The following is a 17,388-nucleotide window of genomic DNA, read 5'->3' on the forward strand; positions in this document are numbered from 1 at the left end:
TTCATGGATTCTGTACCAGTACCGCAAGCAACAGCCAATTTCCCTATATGAATCAGATCTGGAGGACGAATAATTTTAGACACAATGTCTTATATCAAATTGTCCAGAGAACATAAGCCCAGGGCTCGAACTCACGACCTCGAGATCCTTAGATCTGCGCTCTTCCTATTGAGCTAAGCAGGGGGATGAGCGAGTTATTGATCATTCCAGTTTTACTGACTTCAACATTTCATATAGATAAGTAGATCTAGTCTGAACTGGTTTCGGTCCCATTCTTAAACTGAGGTACATGTACTTAGAAACGGAGTAAAGAAATTGCTTTGCTTGCTCTTCATACATGTATTGCACGTCTGGATAGGGTTGCTTTATTCCGTTGTTTCATATTTGAACAGACGTTGTGGTGGTAATGGTACGCCCATAAGTGCAATACAACACAACATTTTGAAAAATATGTTCAAATCTTCAGTCACAAAAAACAACATATATACAAGTGCAATCAACTGATGTAACTTGAAAATTAAAAACAAGAGCACCACATTACGGGTGCAAAAATGCTCATCTGAGTGTTTTGTCTCTGAATAAAAGAAATATTGTCCTAACCATAACTTTCTAAGTCCAAAAAGGACCATAATTCTTGCAAAACGCAGGATGGAGTTATATTTATTCCTGTACAGGGTCAGCTTATGATGGTGAACAACTGTTGCAAGTTTCAAAGCAATAGCTTGGACAGTTTAGGAGAAAAGTTTACCTAAACATAAAACATATCCAATAGATCTGATATTTTCTAAGTTAACGCTGGGGCGGGGTCAATTTTATCCCGGGGGTCATGATTTGAACAAAGTTTGTAGAAGTCTACTAGGCAATGTTACATATCAAATATCTAAGATCTAGGCTATGTAGAATCAAGTGATCCCTGGGGTGGGGTCAATTTTGACCCCAGGGTCATGATTTGAACAACTTCAGTAGAGGTCTATAAGGCAATGCTACATGCCAAATAGCTAAGCTCTAGGGCTTCTGGTTTTTGAGAAGAAGATTTTTTAAGATTTTCCTATGTAAAATCATAATTATGACCCCTTGGGCGGGGTCAATTCAAACCCAAGGGTCATAATTTGAAGAAAATTGGTAGAGGTCCACTAGGGAAGGCTTCACACCAAATATCTAAGCTCTAGGGCTCTGGTTTTTGAGAATAAGATTTTTTAAGCTTATCCTTTCGTATGCCATGGCAACCAGAGTTCTGCATGGAATTCAATTCTTTGCACAATTTTTGAAGAGCTTTACTCAACTTGAAGGAACATTCCTGTGAAGTTTGGATGAAATTGGCCTAGCTGTTTATGAGGAGATATTGTTTAAAGTAAAAGTTTACGGACGGACGGTGAGTGATCACAATAGCTCACCCTGAGCCTTTGGCTCAAGCAAGCTAATAAAAATGTAACAATATTCAAACTTTAGATCATAGATTTATTCTTCATATACTTGTAACAAATACTTAAATTTACCATTTCCGGAAGATAAAACCTTTTTAAAACAAACTATTTTCATTCACATACAAAACAACATATACAAATATTTTACCATACTTAAATACACGTACATCTATATAGACTTAAAAGAACACATTGTCAGAGTGTTTGTAAAGTAAGTTCATGTATAAAGTAAGCTTATTTCAATAATTTGTAAATGGGTGTATGTGCAACTTGCATGTGACAAAAAAATGCATGACGGACTAGTTATTCAATGAGTCAGTATTTGAAAAGTAAGTTTATTCCACATAAAAATCATTTCATAGTTTCCTTGGCAGGACTATAAGTGAAGTATATATTAAGTTACATTAGTATAAGTGGAATGTCCCATACAATTACCAAACAAGACCTGTCTGATGAAAGCCCTTGCTTTTTCTCGGTACTTGGCTATAAATTGGATCTTTGCCAGTAAAAACTTAATAACAAAAAAAAAATCAAAGTTTACAAGAGCTTGTAGAACACAAAATGCCCTACTGATGCATTCAATAATTGCACACGGAACAGAAACTTTTTGGTCACTGTGCACTGCATATTTGATGTACTGACCTCAAATCAATAAATTTGGGTCATTTACCAATCATAAGTAAACTCTGTATCAAATCTGATCTTAGATCAAATTATTTTCCAGTTATTTGGCACAAAAAATTTATACTGGTTCTGGGTCAATGTGATCTAGACCTTTGCCATACTGACCTCAAAATCAATAGGCGTCATCTGCTGGTCATGACGACTATCAACTTTAAAAATCCTAGGCCCAAGTGTTCTGGAGTTATCATCCAGAAACCGTTTAAGTGTTCCGGGTTACTGTGTCCTTGACCTTTGACCTCAAAATCAATAGGGGTCTTCCACTGGTGATGATCAACATCCCTATTAAGTTTCATGATCCTAGGCCCAATCGTTCTCAAGTTATAGCCCGGGACCTGTTTAATTGTTCCGCGTCACTGTGTCCTTGACCTTTGACCTACTGGCCTCAAGATCAATAGGGGTCATCTGCTGGTCATGGCTAACCTCCATATTAACTTTCAGGATCTTAGGCCTAAGCGTTCTTAAGTACCATCCGGAAACCGTTTATCTGATCCAGGTCACTGTGACCTTGACCTCTGACCTACTGACCTCAAAATCAGTACGGGTCTTCTTATGGTCATGACCAACCTCTCTATCAACTTTCATGGTTCTAGGCTAAGCGTTCTTGAGTTATCATCCGGAAACTGTTCCCGGTCACTGTTACCTTGACTTTCAAGCAACTGACCTCAAAATCTATAAGGCTCATATGCTAGTCATTGCCAACCTCCCTATTAACTTTCATGATCCTAGGCCAAAGTGTTCTTGCGTTACATACAGAAACGAATTTGTCTACTGACCTACTGACATACCGACTAACATCTGCAAAACAATATACCTCACCTTCTTTGAAGGGAGGTATAAAAAGGGGCATAACTCTGTCCAATATTCAAATAAGAGTTATGGCGATTGTTTCTCGTGGTGTAGATTTGGATAGTAAGTAACTACTTTGAGCTAAAGATTCAAATTTTCCTGTTCAAAATGTGATTGCGCATAATGTAAAATGCATGTGTAAATTAAGATCTCAACAGTTGAAAAATTATATACCAAAGTACGGATGATACACAACATTTTGATTTTACCCAGTTAAATACTTCAACAACACTGAACACACATTATCGATAAAATCCTTTTACTCTTACTTCACAAGCACTGTATATAATTATAAAAGGTATGGTCACTTTCACTGGTATGTCTACTATGATTTTAGCAGATGTTGTGTCTCAAAAAACAAATCCAACAAATTACATTTGTATTGAGTTTTGACTACAAGACATTTGTATACTAACACAACAGCAGTCTTTTAAGCCAAAATTTATAGACTTTTTCTCAATTAACAGCCTATTATTTCAATCTCAATTTATAAAATGGATAAATGTTTAACAGTGTTGCAACTTGTAACCTATACTGGAAAGCCGTTGATAATATTTGTGCTTTGTTAGAAGCTATGCATTAAAGATCCCACTTAATTTTCGCTAATTAGTGTCAGCTGGCATTCACCGAGTTTCTGATATTATCAATGCCTGGGGAAATCTAAAGGAGTTTCCATGTCACTTCTGATTATCGATTATTTAAAAATAGCCTAATTAACATGTGATCATGTTTGTGCTTGCCTGAAACAAAAACGAGGGAATGCTGCCGAAAATTCAGCAAAATTTTGTAGATCACTAGGTCTGCATTAATATATCACTTCACAACTTGATAGCTATGACACACATTTAAGTTTATTATGATATATTTAAAAGTTGTTACAACATCCTGGAAAAGCTATGGGCGGTACAAACTTGTCATTGTCTATGGCCCAGGAATGTGCAGAAACCTTCGTAAGTATATGATTTTGATAGGTCTTTTAGCAATGGATTATTTCTTTCAGAAGTTATCATTCTTTATCACACACCCATATATTTTGAGTGTAATATAGGTGGCGTTGCGGTCGGAAAACAGGTTTCCCCAGGCTGTCAATTTACAGTTGAACTTGACCTAAATTTTATCAGGGCAATCATTGTGACCAAAATTCATAAAGATCAATTGAAAAATACAGCCGCTATTGCATACACAAGGTTTTTCTTTGATTTGACCTAATGACCTAGTTTTTGACCCCAGATGACTAATATTTGAACTTAACCTAGATTTTATCAAGGCAATCATTCTGACCAATATTCATGAGGATCAATTGAAAAATACAGCCTCTATTGCATACACAAAGTCTCTCTTTGATTTGACCTAGTGACCTAGATTTTTACCCCAGATAACCCATTTTCAAACTTGGCCTAGATTTCATCAAGGCAATCATTCTGACCAACATTCATGAAGATCAACTGAAAAATACTGCCTCTATCACATGCAAAAGGTTTTTCTTTGATTTGACCTAATGACCTAGTTTTTAACACCAGATGAACCATTTTCGAGCATGGCCTAGACTTTATCAAGGTAACCAATCTGACCATATTTCATGAAGATCAATTGAAAAATACAGCCTCACTCAGATACACAATGTTTTTCTTTGATTTGACCTAGTGACCTTATTTTTGAACCAAGATAGCTCATTTTCAAACCTGGCCTAGATTTTATCAAGGCAATCATTCTGACCTAATTTCATGAAGTTTAATTGAAAAATACAGTCTCTATTCCATACACAATGTTGTTTTTATTTGACCTAGTGACCTAGTTTTTGACCCTAGATGACCAAGTTTCTTACTTGCCCTAGATTTCATCAAGGTAATCCTTCTGACTTAAATTCATGAAGATTAGCTGAAAAATATAGCCGCTATCACATACACAAGCTAAATGTTGACAGACGACGGATGCCGGACATCGAGCAATCACAAAAACTCACCTGAGCATTGCTCAGGTTAGCTGAAAACAGGACACTAAAGTAGTGGATCTATAACAGTATTTTGCAATTTCTATGATATTACATGTTCTTCTTCCCTATGTCCACATTCTTTGATGATAACCGATTGGTTCTCCATACCAGGAAGGCGAGTAGAAATAACATAGGAAGAATAATTTATTTTATTTATTTTGTTGGGTTTAACGTCGCACCGACACAATTATAGGTCATATGGCGACTTTCCAGCTTTGATGGTGGAGGAAGACCCCAGGTGCCCCTCCGTGCATTATTTCATCACGAGCGGGCACCTGGGTAGAACCACCGACCGTCGGTAAGCCAGCTGGATGGCTTCCTCACATGAAGAATTCAACGCCCTGAGTGAGGCTCGAACCCACATCGATGAGGGGCAAGTGATTTGAAGTCAGCGACCTTAACCACTCGGCCACGGAGGCCCCCTAGGAAGAATAAGGAATGAAAGGGAAATTGCAGACTGATGTTATGGATCCACTATCTTAATTAGCTAATCATAGTTCCTCATATCTTAACAATGTATTCTACTTGGACACACTTTTACCTATGACTGTACAACTCATACAATATAATTATATATTACAATAGAATTACCCTTGGACCAAGCGAAAACAAAAAACATATTACAGTGACATATACCAGCACATACATGCAGCACAATGCATTTCTGTCTTCAAAACAAGATTTTAAATTTCTGGCAAGTAAAATGAACCCTTCATAAAGATATTTTAAGGACTTTTTAAGTTTAAGGTACCCATAAAACTAAAAGAAAAGTCTATTCCTTTTCAACAGCAATAGTTATTTACATGTACATCAAAATTCACAAGTGTAAGTGTATGAAATAGAACAGCAATTAAGTTTCCTAAGTAAGCTTTACATAAATGCCTCAAATAAACTATTAAATTCATGAACAATCTTTTTTTTCAAAAAGATTCAAAATGTCATTTAGCACATTAATGATGGTTAATGAGATTTTGGTCAACAGATGGATTTGTTCAAAACTTAACCAACTGATCATTTGCACTTATTTGTGTTCACATAAGTTTTCATACATGTTAGATTTTCAATGGAAGTACTTTTGAAATTTGATTTTCCTGAACTTGTTGCCCAACCAAGATAGCGTTGTTTTAGCACAAGTACAAATTCAATAAACGTATTTTACCTAAGGAATGGTATAAGCACTATAGAATTACAGTTGTCAAAGATTTGCATCGAAACGTACTTGCTTTGCCAACATTAATTAGAAATGCAAGTTTATAAAATTATTATTACCTCCCTTTGACTATCTCAGTTGCGCAACCAACATAAACTGAAAATAGATGAATTCTGAAGCTACATGCTGTTTTAAAACTTGATTTTTGTTTCAGGTAGTTGAAATAAATCTCGTAAAAGATATACGAATACTGAAAAATGTCATAAAATGTTGCTCAAATAAGACTAACCATCTTTATATTTACATTGTTCAGAAATAATCAAAATGGATGTTTTTCACTAGTTCAGAACTGTTATTACTGGAACTTACATGGATAGCTTGCCGATAAACATATGAAAACACTGTTAACAACAGTCAAACTAAAACAGTACAGCACATACATTTATTCATCTCTATAACAACGGAGTCATAACAGTTTACATAGAAATTGAGCCAGTGCATTGAAAGAAACCCACATAATTTTGGCATAGTTTTCAAGTTTCAGTCCTTTAAAGAAACAAGACCGATATATAACAAGCAAATTTAAAAGTAACACACTTGAGAATTAATCATTAACCAACTGTACTGTCTTTACACTACATCCGTGTAATGACATTTACTCTTGATGCCATTTTCTGACACATTGGCATAATTATTGACAATTAGATTTTATCATGCACTGGCTCATATACCATATTCAAAAATCATGACCAATCAAACAAGGAAGATAAAAGATGTCTATGCTCAAACTGTACATATAATGCTATCAAATACGAGGAGTATGGAAGATCACGAAGATGGAAACGTAAAAATACCAATTACAAATCTCAACTATATTTCACACAGTCTTAATCGACAATTTATTCTATCGTACAAAAAAATCCAATAATGTACAGTGAAATACGTCTCCCCCGAGCATCAATGCACACTTGAACATCAATAACTCTAGCACCCATGCTCACATGCACACCAAAGACTTAAGCATCCATGCTCACATGCACACCAAAGACTTGAGCATCCATGCTCACATGGACACCAAAGACTTGAGCATCCAGCTGCCATCAGCATCAATGTCACTTTTGCATGAATTACTCCAGCATATATGCTCATACCAGTTGTTCATGTGGTCCTGAGCCATTCTGTGACTGGATCGCTCAAAGCCCTCGATATCTCAAGCATTTTACTCATCCCATTAAGAACTCACACTATCAATATTTTACTATACCTGTATTGTATTACTATAAATACCTTCTATAGAATGCTTAAAACAATAAACTATATCTGAACAGTGACTTAGGGAAGTCCGAGGTCGTCAAATAATGCTAAAATCTCTCTAAAATATTTGGCACAAGATGTACTTACAATATATAACAGCACCATATCAAAATAAATGTAAGTTAGTCAATAAGACATAAATGTTCTCTCTATTTTCTATAATGATTCAAATACAGTCAAACCCAAACATAAAAACCAGGCATGAAAGTGTCAAAAGCAATATAGCAGCAATTTGGTCAAAAATATGCTTCCATGTTGTAGTCAAAGAAAGTCCCAAATAAACAGATCATATTTTTTTCCATTTTTGCGTATTTGCTCCTCAACTGTGGGGCCAAAGTTGGGGAATTCTTTTATTAATAAAACCAGACATTTTTCATGCCTATACTTGCTTGTCTTCAGGATGTTTACTTAAAATATGAGTGTACCCGGTCTCAGTGGACATGCATTAACTGCATACTATTCAACTTCACTTTTTCTTTTCATTTTCTTGAAGCAAATGTATTGATGCCTTGCCGAAAGTAGGTCTATGACTGAGTGAATGTCTAGAAACAATATTTGAGAATGGATCAGAATTGACTTAATATGAAACAAAGAATTTTTTGTTGTCTTTATTAACAGGTTAAGTACACTGCAAATAAGAAACTTGTATTTAGTGTTCTCTGTCAACAGGTAGTTATTTGCAGGTTTGACTGTACTGAATGTGTATTGATTAGTTCACGTATACACCCCTATTTATACATAACTCGACATACAAACTTTTATATAAATTATCTCCCCATTCTAATTATTAATGGAAGATGCACTTTGAAAACAATCTGTAATCCATTTTTTATTAAGTTATCAAATTATAAACAAATATCAAAATGTTACATAAAAGTGCATTTTAAGTCTTTAACCTATACTCTGCAAAATTTCTAAAATGGACTGGTCCATCATTCAATTTAGACAGTGCCATTTTTCATTCAGAGGTGTTTACTGAGAATATACTGATTGAATAGCGAACAGTGCAGAACAACCTGCCTATACAAGTTGATTTTGGTCTGCATTGGTTGCAAAATCATAATCAATTGCCGCCAGCAGGCTAATGGTTGACATCACTGCATATAATGAGTATACAGTCTTAGTACATTTTTTTCACGGAATTTTTGTTACTTCAATCTATGGAAATCTGTGTTTCATCAGATAAGCACTCATTAAGAGACAACAGTTCAACAAATATATATACACCTAATAATATCTGATACTAAATGATTACAATAATAAAATGCTGACAATTTATTATAATTTGACACATAAAGGAACTTGCACCAACATGGAGCATTTCTGAGTATCTTAATCAATAAATACGACTGTGAATTTTTTTGTGGTTACTCTCCTGTACAATATTATATCTTCTCTTTATTTACAGTCAAAATTATTGCAATGAAAACTATCACCCTCTTGTAGCTTTACTGTCAAAATTAAGTCCCAAACTTTCACCCTCCTACAGCTATATGTGTTGAAATAAATCCAAAAATATCACCCTCTCTCTGCCGCGTGTAGAAACACGTGCTTAACTATCACCCTCCCTCCTGCAGCTGTGTATGTCAAAAACAAATCCAGAACTATCACAATCTCACAGTATAACAGAAGAAAAATATCAACATCTTACAGCTTATGTGTCAAAATAAATACAAAACTACCATAAACTACCATCCTCTTACAAGTGTCAAAATAAATTTAACACTTACATTTGTCAAAATAAATTCAAAATTATTACCCTCTAACATATATAAGTGATGGAAGCTTGGAATGTATTACCATGCAGTTAAGAAAAAAAGTATCAAGTGAAGTCAACTTTGCAACAAATGTCAGAAAGGACAGTGGGGCATAAGTAATCTAAAACTTTATTTTTACACTTAAACATACTTCCTGGCTCAAAAAAAATGAATTGTTTGGAAAAAAAAATCATATCTTCATTATCTTTGAAAATGCTGCAAGAAATTCAAAAGATTTAGATTTAAAACTAAATATTTAACCAAAATTACACCTTTATCTAAATGGCAACAAAAAGTCATTATTAATGGTAAATAATTACATCAGAAGAATTAAAAACAATAGCACTTTAACAAAATACCACTGACTAGATTAATATATAAACTGCATTATTTACTTCGAGAATATTTTAAGGAAAACAACATGAGACAATATTGCTCGCCCATATCAAAATATAAGCACACACTTTTATACATATCTATACATATTTATACAAAATATATCTTATTATTTTATATCTACATCTGACACCTAATATTCTCTCAGAAATACTGTTCTCATTGCCTTAGGAAATATTCTTGTTGATTACCCACTTCTTAAGGGTTACTAGTTAAATATCTGTCATCTAATGATAATATAAAAGCAATCTAACGGTTACTACACTGACAGTGAGTTATAAAGCAAGTTTGAAGACCAGTCTAAAAATCTAGCATCTGACTGATTCCTGGTTCCATATTTATAAAGCCAAGTTTGAAGACCAGTCCACAAAATCTAGCATCTGACTGATTCCTGGTTCCACAGTTATAAAGCCAAGTTTGAAGACCAGTCTAAAAATCTAGCATCTGACTGATTCCTGGTTCCACAGTTATAAAGCCAAGTTTGAAGACCAGTCTACAAAATCTAGCATCTGACTGATTCCTGGTTCCATATTTATAAAGCCAAGTTTGAAGACCAGTCTACAAAATCTAGCATCTGACTGATTCCTGGTTCCACAGTTATAAAGCCAAGTTTGAAAACCAGTCAACAAAATCTAACTTCTGATTGGTTGTTTCAGAACAAAATCCTAAACCTGACCAATAGTTAAATAAAGTTATGACTGGTCTCATTTTTAAAACTTTGTTATATATTATTCAGTTCTTAAGTAGGTAAGAGAGAGGTCAGTGAAATATAAATTTAATATATAAATAAGCTTCGATCTCGAATAAAGAAAAAGTAATGCAGTATATAATGGAAGCCCATCAATAGCTGAAAACTACAGATGGCACTCAATTTAAAAAAATTATCTAAATGGAAAAATTACAAGCACACCTCTGGTTTTTCCACATGCATTATTTAAATCACCTCGACTCCAGACAGTAAAAACTAGCATTTGAATATAGAATTATGTCAATGATGGAAATTTTATCTGAGCCAAATGTGTAGATTCAATGTTGGATAAGTGTTCTAATGATACTGCCTGCTTCTGGCCATGTGTGCCTGGCACACCTTTGTGCGCCAGTAAACCAAAGACTAGACAAAATACACAATCTCGTGCAACTTTTGTCAATGATGGCAGTTTATTTCTTTAGCTGTTTCAATGATGGCAGTTTATTGCTTTTAATGTCTGTCAGCTTTGACAATTTCTCATTTATTTCCATTTTTGGACCTTTTACAATCTTGTTTACAGTTGTCCCCCAAGATATCTTCTCAGCCAATACACTCAGGTAACTCGACTCGAGCGGAGAGAAACCAAACACGCTGCAGTACTGTTGCTGATGGTACTTCCCTAGAAAAAAACTTCCATCATTCCCCTTCTTTGTCGGTAGAATCTTTCTCGCTATCAGGGTTCAGTTTACGTTTCTTCGCAAAATTCTCGATTTTTTCTTCCACTGTAAATGCTGTTGGTAGAAATTATAATTTGTCTGTATGGATCTCAATAATTTTTTAGATTTCGTTATTCAAATGAAGATAGTCTATAAGCCTGTACATAATATACCTGGATTTCACAACAACAAACTAGTGTTAACATGTTTTCATTAGATATGATTTAAAAACATCTAACCACTCTGTTTATATTCATTCACAAAAGTTTAACAACAACTTATTGGGTTTTTTTTATCACCCGCCCGCTTAGCTCAGTAGGTTGAGCGTTGGTCTACAGATCGCGGGGTCGTGAGTTTGATCCTCGGGTGGGGCGTATGTTCTCCGTGACTATTTGATAAACGACATTGTGTCTAAAATCATTAGTCCTCTACCTCTGATTCATGTGGGGAAGTTGGCAGTTACTTGCGGAGAACAGGTTTGTACTGGTACAGAATCCAGAAACACTGGTTAGGTTAACTGCCCGCCGTTACATGACTTACTGTTGAAAAACGTGTTAAATCCAAAACATACAAACAGTTAATTTTTCAAAACCATAGATCAAGTATTTTAAGCATCCATTTTATTCTGCCTTATCATAATCAGGCTGCCTTTTTCATGCTTTAAAAAATTTAAAACTTGTAATTTCAAAGTAATATATTTTAGGCATACTGCTGATGAATATTCATAAATATGCAAATATAACTGAAAAGTATCATCCAAGCTGCAGTACAAGTATATAGATTATGACGGACTTACCTCCCTTTTCCCGTTCCAGTAGGGGTCTATATACTCTACTTTTATCTGGGAATATCCAATCTGCCTGGTGCAGAACTGGTGGACTCAAGTCAGACCATGGTGCTATATCACACTCTATAAACAGAAACTTTGATAATGCAAAAAGCATTGCACCATACATGTAAATTATTTACACAAACATCTCATTTTTCAAATATCACAACTAAAGAGGATTTTTTTCTGAATGCTAAACATTCTAATGTTGTGCCACAATATGCAGTTTTCAACCTACTGTGTCTCAAATGCAGTTCAGATCCAAGATTGAAGTTGTCGTTTGACCCTAACAGTACAAAAGACACAGTTAAAAGTGCTTGCTGCATTAACAAGGCAGTCTTAAAGACAGCTTTATCCCCATTACTGTTCTGGATAGTGAAAAGGTTTGGCATTGGGTGGAAACACTGATGTTGTTAATTATAGTTTATAGTCCATGTAATGTCTACATCAAGAAATCTGAAAATTCTTCAAGGGATTAAGGAGATAATAGCGTACAAAATGGAAGGTTCAAACATTTGGCCTGAATTGTGACCTTGATCTTGAGTGAACATGGCTTGTGAGTTCTGTCTTAATGAGGTGATAATTTGACCCAAGTATCATGAAAATCATTCAAAGGGTTTAGGAGAAAACACAAACTGTTGACCTCGAATTGTGACATTGTGCCAACATGGCTGAATCATGATTTCTACACATGGTCTTGATGAGGTGATCGTTTGACTCAAGTATCATGAAAATCCTTGAAAGACTTTAGAGATCTTTCATTATCCTCCTACTAACAATAGTAACAGTCTTCAACAGGAGTCGCTTATTTGGATTAATGGTGGCGATTTATCAATATAAATAAACTTACAAACACATTTTGCCAGTAAACATAAGCAGTCTGATGGTAAAGAAATGAAACTTTCTAGCTTCAACTATTTACAGTGTACAATGTACTTTGAAATTTTTAATCATTTAATACCCTACAGAAAATAACATACATTTCCCTCACCTGTTTCAACCTTAGCTTTGTCTAGATCTTCCAACATTTTCTTCAGCATTGTGGCCCTACAATATTTCAAAGAGAACATACTTGAAAAAGTATACACATAAATTATCTTTAGCATAACAATTTCAAAAATACTCCATCTTTACATTAATACCTTTACAGTTTGGAGTCTCTACATAAGCTAATATTTTTTTCTGAATTAGTCCTTTCTACTATCGTTACCAGCATGCCCCTTCAAGTGAAGTTGTGCTCTTAGAATAAAATACTATTTCCAAAATAACAAAATCTATATTTTAATGCAAACTGGGAAAACACAACTGATTTTCAGAAATAAAGACGATACAGAAAACAACTTCCCGAAAGTAAGTACCTTTCATTCGAGACCACTTCACAAATCGAAATCGTGTTAAGAGAATCACTATGAATGAAACCTGTGGCAAATCAACTTGTCAAGAATCTTGACCATCAAAACATAGTTATTTGTTTTTTAAGTGGTGAAAATTAGTAAAATCGTAACAGAAATTCTAAACTACATTTTACAGCCATTTTCAGGACATAGGTTGGTCGTGTTAGCAAAACTGTGTTTACCTTACTTTTTGACTACCTACCACAATTATTGTAAATGCATAATTATACATTTCAAGGAAACTCATTTTACATGCCTTGTAAATTGATTTTCAACACAGAAATAGTTATATTGTTGTCATATTACAAACTCACTTGATAGAATGCTCTGCCCAAAGCTGCTGTAATGTCTTGATATTATCCTCATGCCAGTCTGTAAAATATTCAACATGTCTTAGCATATTAACTGTAACTTTACACCCATACATTACATCCAAGACTAATTTCAAGTATACTTTTCAAATAGTCCCCACTTCCCTTTTTAGTAATTCTTCCAAAACACATTTATGACCCCTATTGGTGCACACCAGATCTATTTTGGTAATCAAATGCTGTATTTCCTTTCAAATTATTTCCATTTTGCCGCTTCTCTTTAAAATTTAACATAACATAATGAAATTGGAACATAAACTGAACAAAGGTAAAACCAAGGCTCTACTGAAATATACATAATAAATGAATAACAGCAAGCACTGAACATAGCGTAACCAAGGTTCTACTAAACTGTATCTCATAAATGAATACCAGCAGGCACTTCCTGTTTCATCAACCTAATCTATAACATTTAGTTAAAATTCTTATTGATATGACTGCAAGAGTGTGCAAACTCCATCTACATTTTTCCTGCAAAAGATGCTCTGTAAATCTCAGTAAATTCTCATTCAAAATACTACTGAACCGAGGACAACGAGACCACTACTACTATGGCAGTAGCTGGTAATAACACGTTTGCTTAAAATCTTCATGATTTTTCTTTCTTCCATGTTCTGACATCATAGTGGATATAAACGCATTTTTTTTCCAGAGTTCTTGATGAAGATCAATAAATTTGAATATTTTCAGACTGTCCATGACTACAAGTGAACCCTTTAAATTTTTTGGGCCATTTATGATAATACGCATGCATCAGGGTGAGACTTGGGTATAATTTGGTTCTACACCAGCTTTGATATGCTTTAAAAGATAATTCTATTGTGTATTTTGAAAATTCAACTGAATATTTATGCAACTGTGCAATTCATCTGTTGCTCTAATGACAAAATCAATAAAGGGAAAATACTGAGTACTGGTAAAATGACAGTAATTAGCAGTTTTCTCCCTTTATGTGTAGGGGCAAAAAATCTAACATTTCGGTACATTACATAAACAAGAGGACCATGATGGTCCTGAATCGCTCACCTCTTCCCACATGACCCAGTTTTGAGTATGACGTTGTTTTTTTCTATTATTTGACATAGTGACCTAGTTTTTGAGCTCATGTGACCCAGTTTTGAACTTGATCTAGATATTATCAAGATAAAAATTCTGACCAATTTTCATGAAGATCCATTGAAAAATATGGTCTCTAGAGAGGTCACAAGGTTTTTCTATTATTTGACCTATTGACCTAGTTTTCGAAGGTACGTGACCCTGTTTTGAACTTTACCTAGATATCATCAAGGTGAACATTCTCACTAATTTTCATGAAGATCTCATGAAAAATATGGCCTCTAGAGAGGTCACAAGGTTTTTCTATTTTTATAACTACTGGCCTAGTTTTTGACCGCACGTGACCCAGTTTCGAAACTGACCTAGATTTCATCAAGGTGAACATTCAGATCAATTTTCATGAAGATCCATTGAAAAATATGGCCTCTAGAGAGGTCACAAGGTCTTTTTATTATTTAACCTACTGACCTAGTTTTTTAAGGCACGTGACCCAGTTTCAAACTTGATTTAGATATCATCAAGGTGAACATTCTGACCAATTTTTATGGAGATCCATTCATAAGTATGGCCTCTAGAGAGGTCACAAGGTTTTTCTATTTTTAGATCTATTGACCTAGTTTTTGACCGCACATGACCCTGTTTCGAACTTGACCTAGATATCATCAAGATGAACATTCAGACCAATTTTCATACAGATCCCATGAAAAATATGGCCTTTAGAGAGGTCACAAGGTTTTTCTATTATCTGACCTACTGACCTAGTTTTTGATGGCACGTGACCCACTTTCAAACTTGACCTAGATATCATCAAGATGAACACTCAGACCAACTTTCATACAGATCCCATGAAAAATATGGCCTCTAGAGAGGTCACAAGGTTTTTCTATTATTTGACCTACTGACCTAGTTTTTGATGGCACGTGACCCATTTTCGAATTTTACCTAGATATCATCAAGGTGAACACTCTGACTAATTTTCATGAAGATCTCATGAAACATATGGCCTTTAGAGAGGTCACAAGGTTTTTCTATTTTTAGACCTACTGACCTAGTTTTTGACCGCACGTGACCCAGTTTCGAAACTGACCTAGATATCATCAAGATGAACATTCAGACCAACTTTCATACAGATCCCATGAAAAATATGGCCTTTAGAGAGGTCACAAGGTTTTTCTATTATTTGACCTACTGACCTAGTTTTTGAAGGCACGTGACCCAGTTTCGAACTTGACCTAGATATCATCAAGGTGAACGTTCTGACCAATTTTCATGAAGATCTTGTGAAATATATGGCCTCTAGAGAGGTCACAAGGTTTTTCTATTTTTAGACCTACTGACCTAGTTTTTGACCGCACGTGACCCAGTTTCGAACTTGACCTAGATATCATCAAGATGAATACTCTGACCAATTTTCATGAAGATCTTGTGTAATATATGGCCTCTAGAGAGGTCACAAGGTTTTTCTATTTTTAGACCTACTGACCTAGTTTTTGATGGCACGTGACCCAGTTTCGAACTTGACCTAGATATCATCAAGATGAACATTCTGACCAATTTTCATAAAGATCCCATGAAAAATGTGACCTCTAGAGTGGTCACAAGCAAAAGTTTACGGACGCACGGACGGACGACGGACACCGCGCGATCACAAAAGCTCACCTTGTCACTTTGTGACAGGTGAGCTAAAAAACAACTGAATGTTTATGTTTAACCTTTATCCTGCTAAATTTTTAAAATGGACTGGTCCATCATTCAATTTACGCAGCGTCACTTATTATTCAAAGGGGTGTTTACAGAAAATTTACTGACAGTAGCAAACAGTGCAGGCTGATCTTGGTCTGCTCTGTTTGCAAAGGCAGAATCACTTGCTACCAGTAAAGGTTAAAAGAAAGTTCATTTTCTACTGATAATAAGGATAACATACAGCACAGGTTCATAAATCCCCTCTTTTCTTATATCCTAGATGAAGTTACTTGTTCAATAAATTAATCAAAGTAAACACTGGACACAGTTTAACTTAACACCGTACTTACATGCTTCATGTATCCACTCAAATTCATCACCAAAGTTGGCATCATACAGACATAATGGAATATCTGAAATATGAAAATAAACTCAATCTGAAAATTTGTGACAAAGCTGCTAGACACAATACATCAGTTGTTACCATAACAATAATAAAATCTGTGAAAAAAAGATCATTTGGAAGCACAGAAAACAACAAAGCTACATAATAGCAGACTCCGTTCAACTGAGTCTGTTCAAGGGAGGTAATAGCAGACTCCGTTCAACTGAGTCTGTTCAAGGGAGGTAATGAAATGTGCAACACCCCTCATGCCCCCCTCTCCCCTAGCACCAACTTAAGCAGAATTTTATCATAGGTAAAACTAAATGTTCTCCATGATCCCAAAAGACCAGAAAATATAACAACACTGAGTCCAAGTATGACAGAGACATTTTACAGTCGTTACACAGCACACAAAGACTACCACTGAATAAGTTAATAAAATCAATGAAAAGATCTTGGTGACGTACTCATCCTGCTCAGTTAAAGTTAATTTTGGGCTAGCATGTCTAAAAATCTTTTGCAAGCTTCTTGATTCTGGTTCCTTGGAAATTATGCCAAATATTAACATACAGCAATTAAGGATAGTCAATGAATCTTATTTGTAACTCTGCTTACCTGAGGACATATTGAACTGAGGTTTTTTAGGGTTCTTTTCAACATTGAGCAATTCATCTATTACCTGAAAATACAAATATAATACCA

At 34.9% G+C, this 17,388-nt stretch overlaps 1 protein-coding gene across 3 annotated transcripts in view; it reads right to left on the reverse strand.

Annotated features, from left to right (window-relative positions):
- Positions 1-1,437: 1,437 nt before the first annotated feature.
- The window catches only part of LOC123526841 (uncharacterized), a 69,898-nt gene continuing 53,947 nt past the window's right edge, over positions 1,438-17,388 (reverse strand). For all 3 annotated transcript variants that reach the window (XM_053523380.1, XM_053523381.1, XM_053523382.1), the window contains exons 11-16: positions 17,302-17,365; positions 16,652-16,714; positions 13,506-13,563; positions 12,789-12,844; positions 11,765-11,878; positions 1,438-11,043 (exon numbers count right to left, since the gene is read on the reverse strand). In XM_053523380.1, coding sequence (XP_053379355.1) covers positions 10,949-11,043; positions 11,765-11,878; positions 12,789-12,844; positions 13,506-13,563; positions 16,652-16,714; positions 17,302-17,365 — 450 coding nt within the window. In that variant the 3' untranslated portion in view covers positions 1,438-10,948. The remainder of the gene's footprint in view (positions 11,044-11,764; positions 11,879-12,788; positions 12,845-13,505; positions 13,564-16,651; positions 16,715-17,301; positions 17,366-17,388) is intronic.

The sequence above is a fragment of the Mercenaria mercenaria genome, chromosome 14 (assembly GCF_021730395.1).
Source record: "Mercenaria mercenaria strain notata chromosome 14, MADL_Memer_1, whole genome shotgun sequence".
In the NCBI taxonomy this organism is placed as follows: domain Eukaryota; kingdom Metazoa; phylum Mollusca; class Bivalvia; order Venerida; family Veneridae; genus Mercenaria; species Mercenaria mercenaria.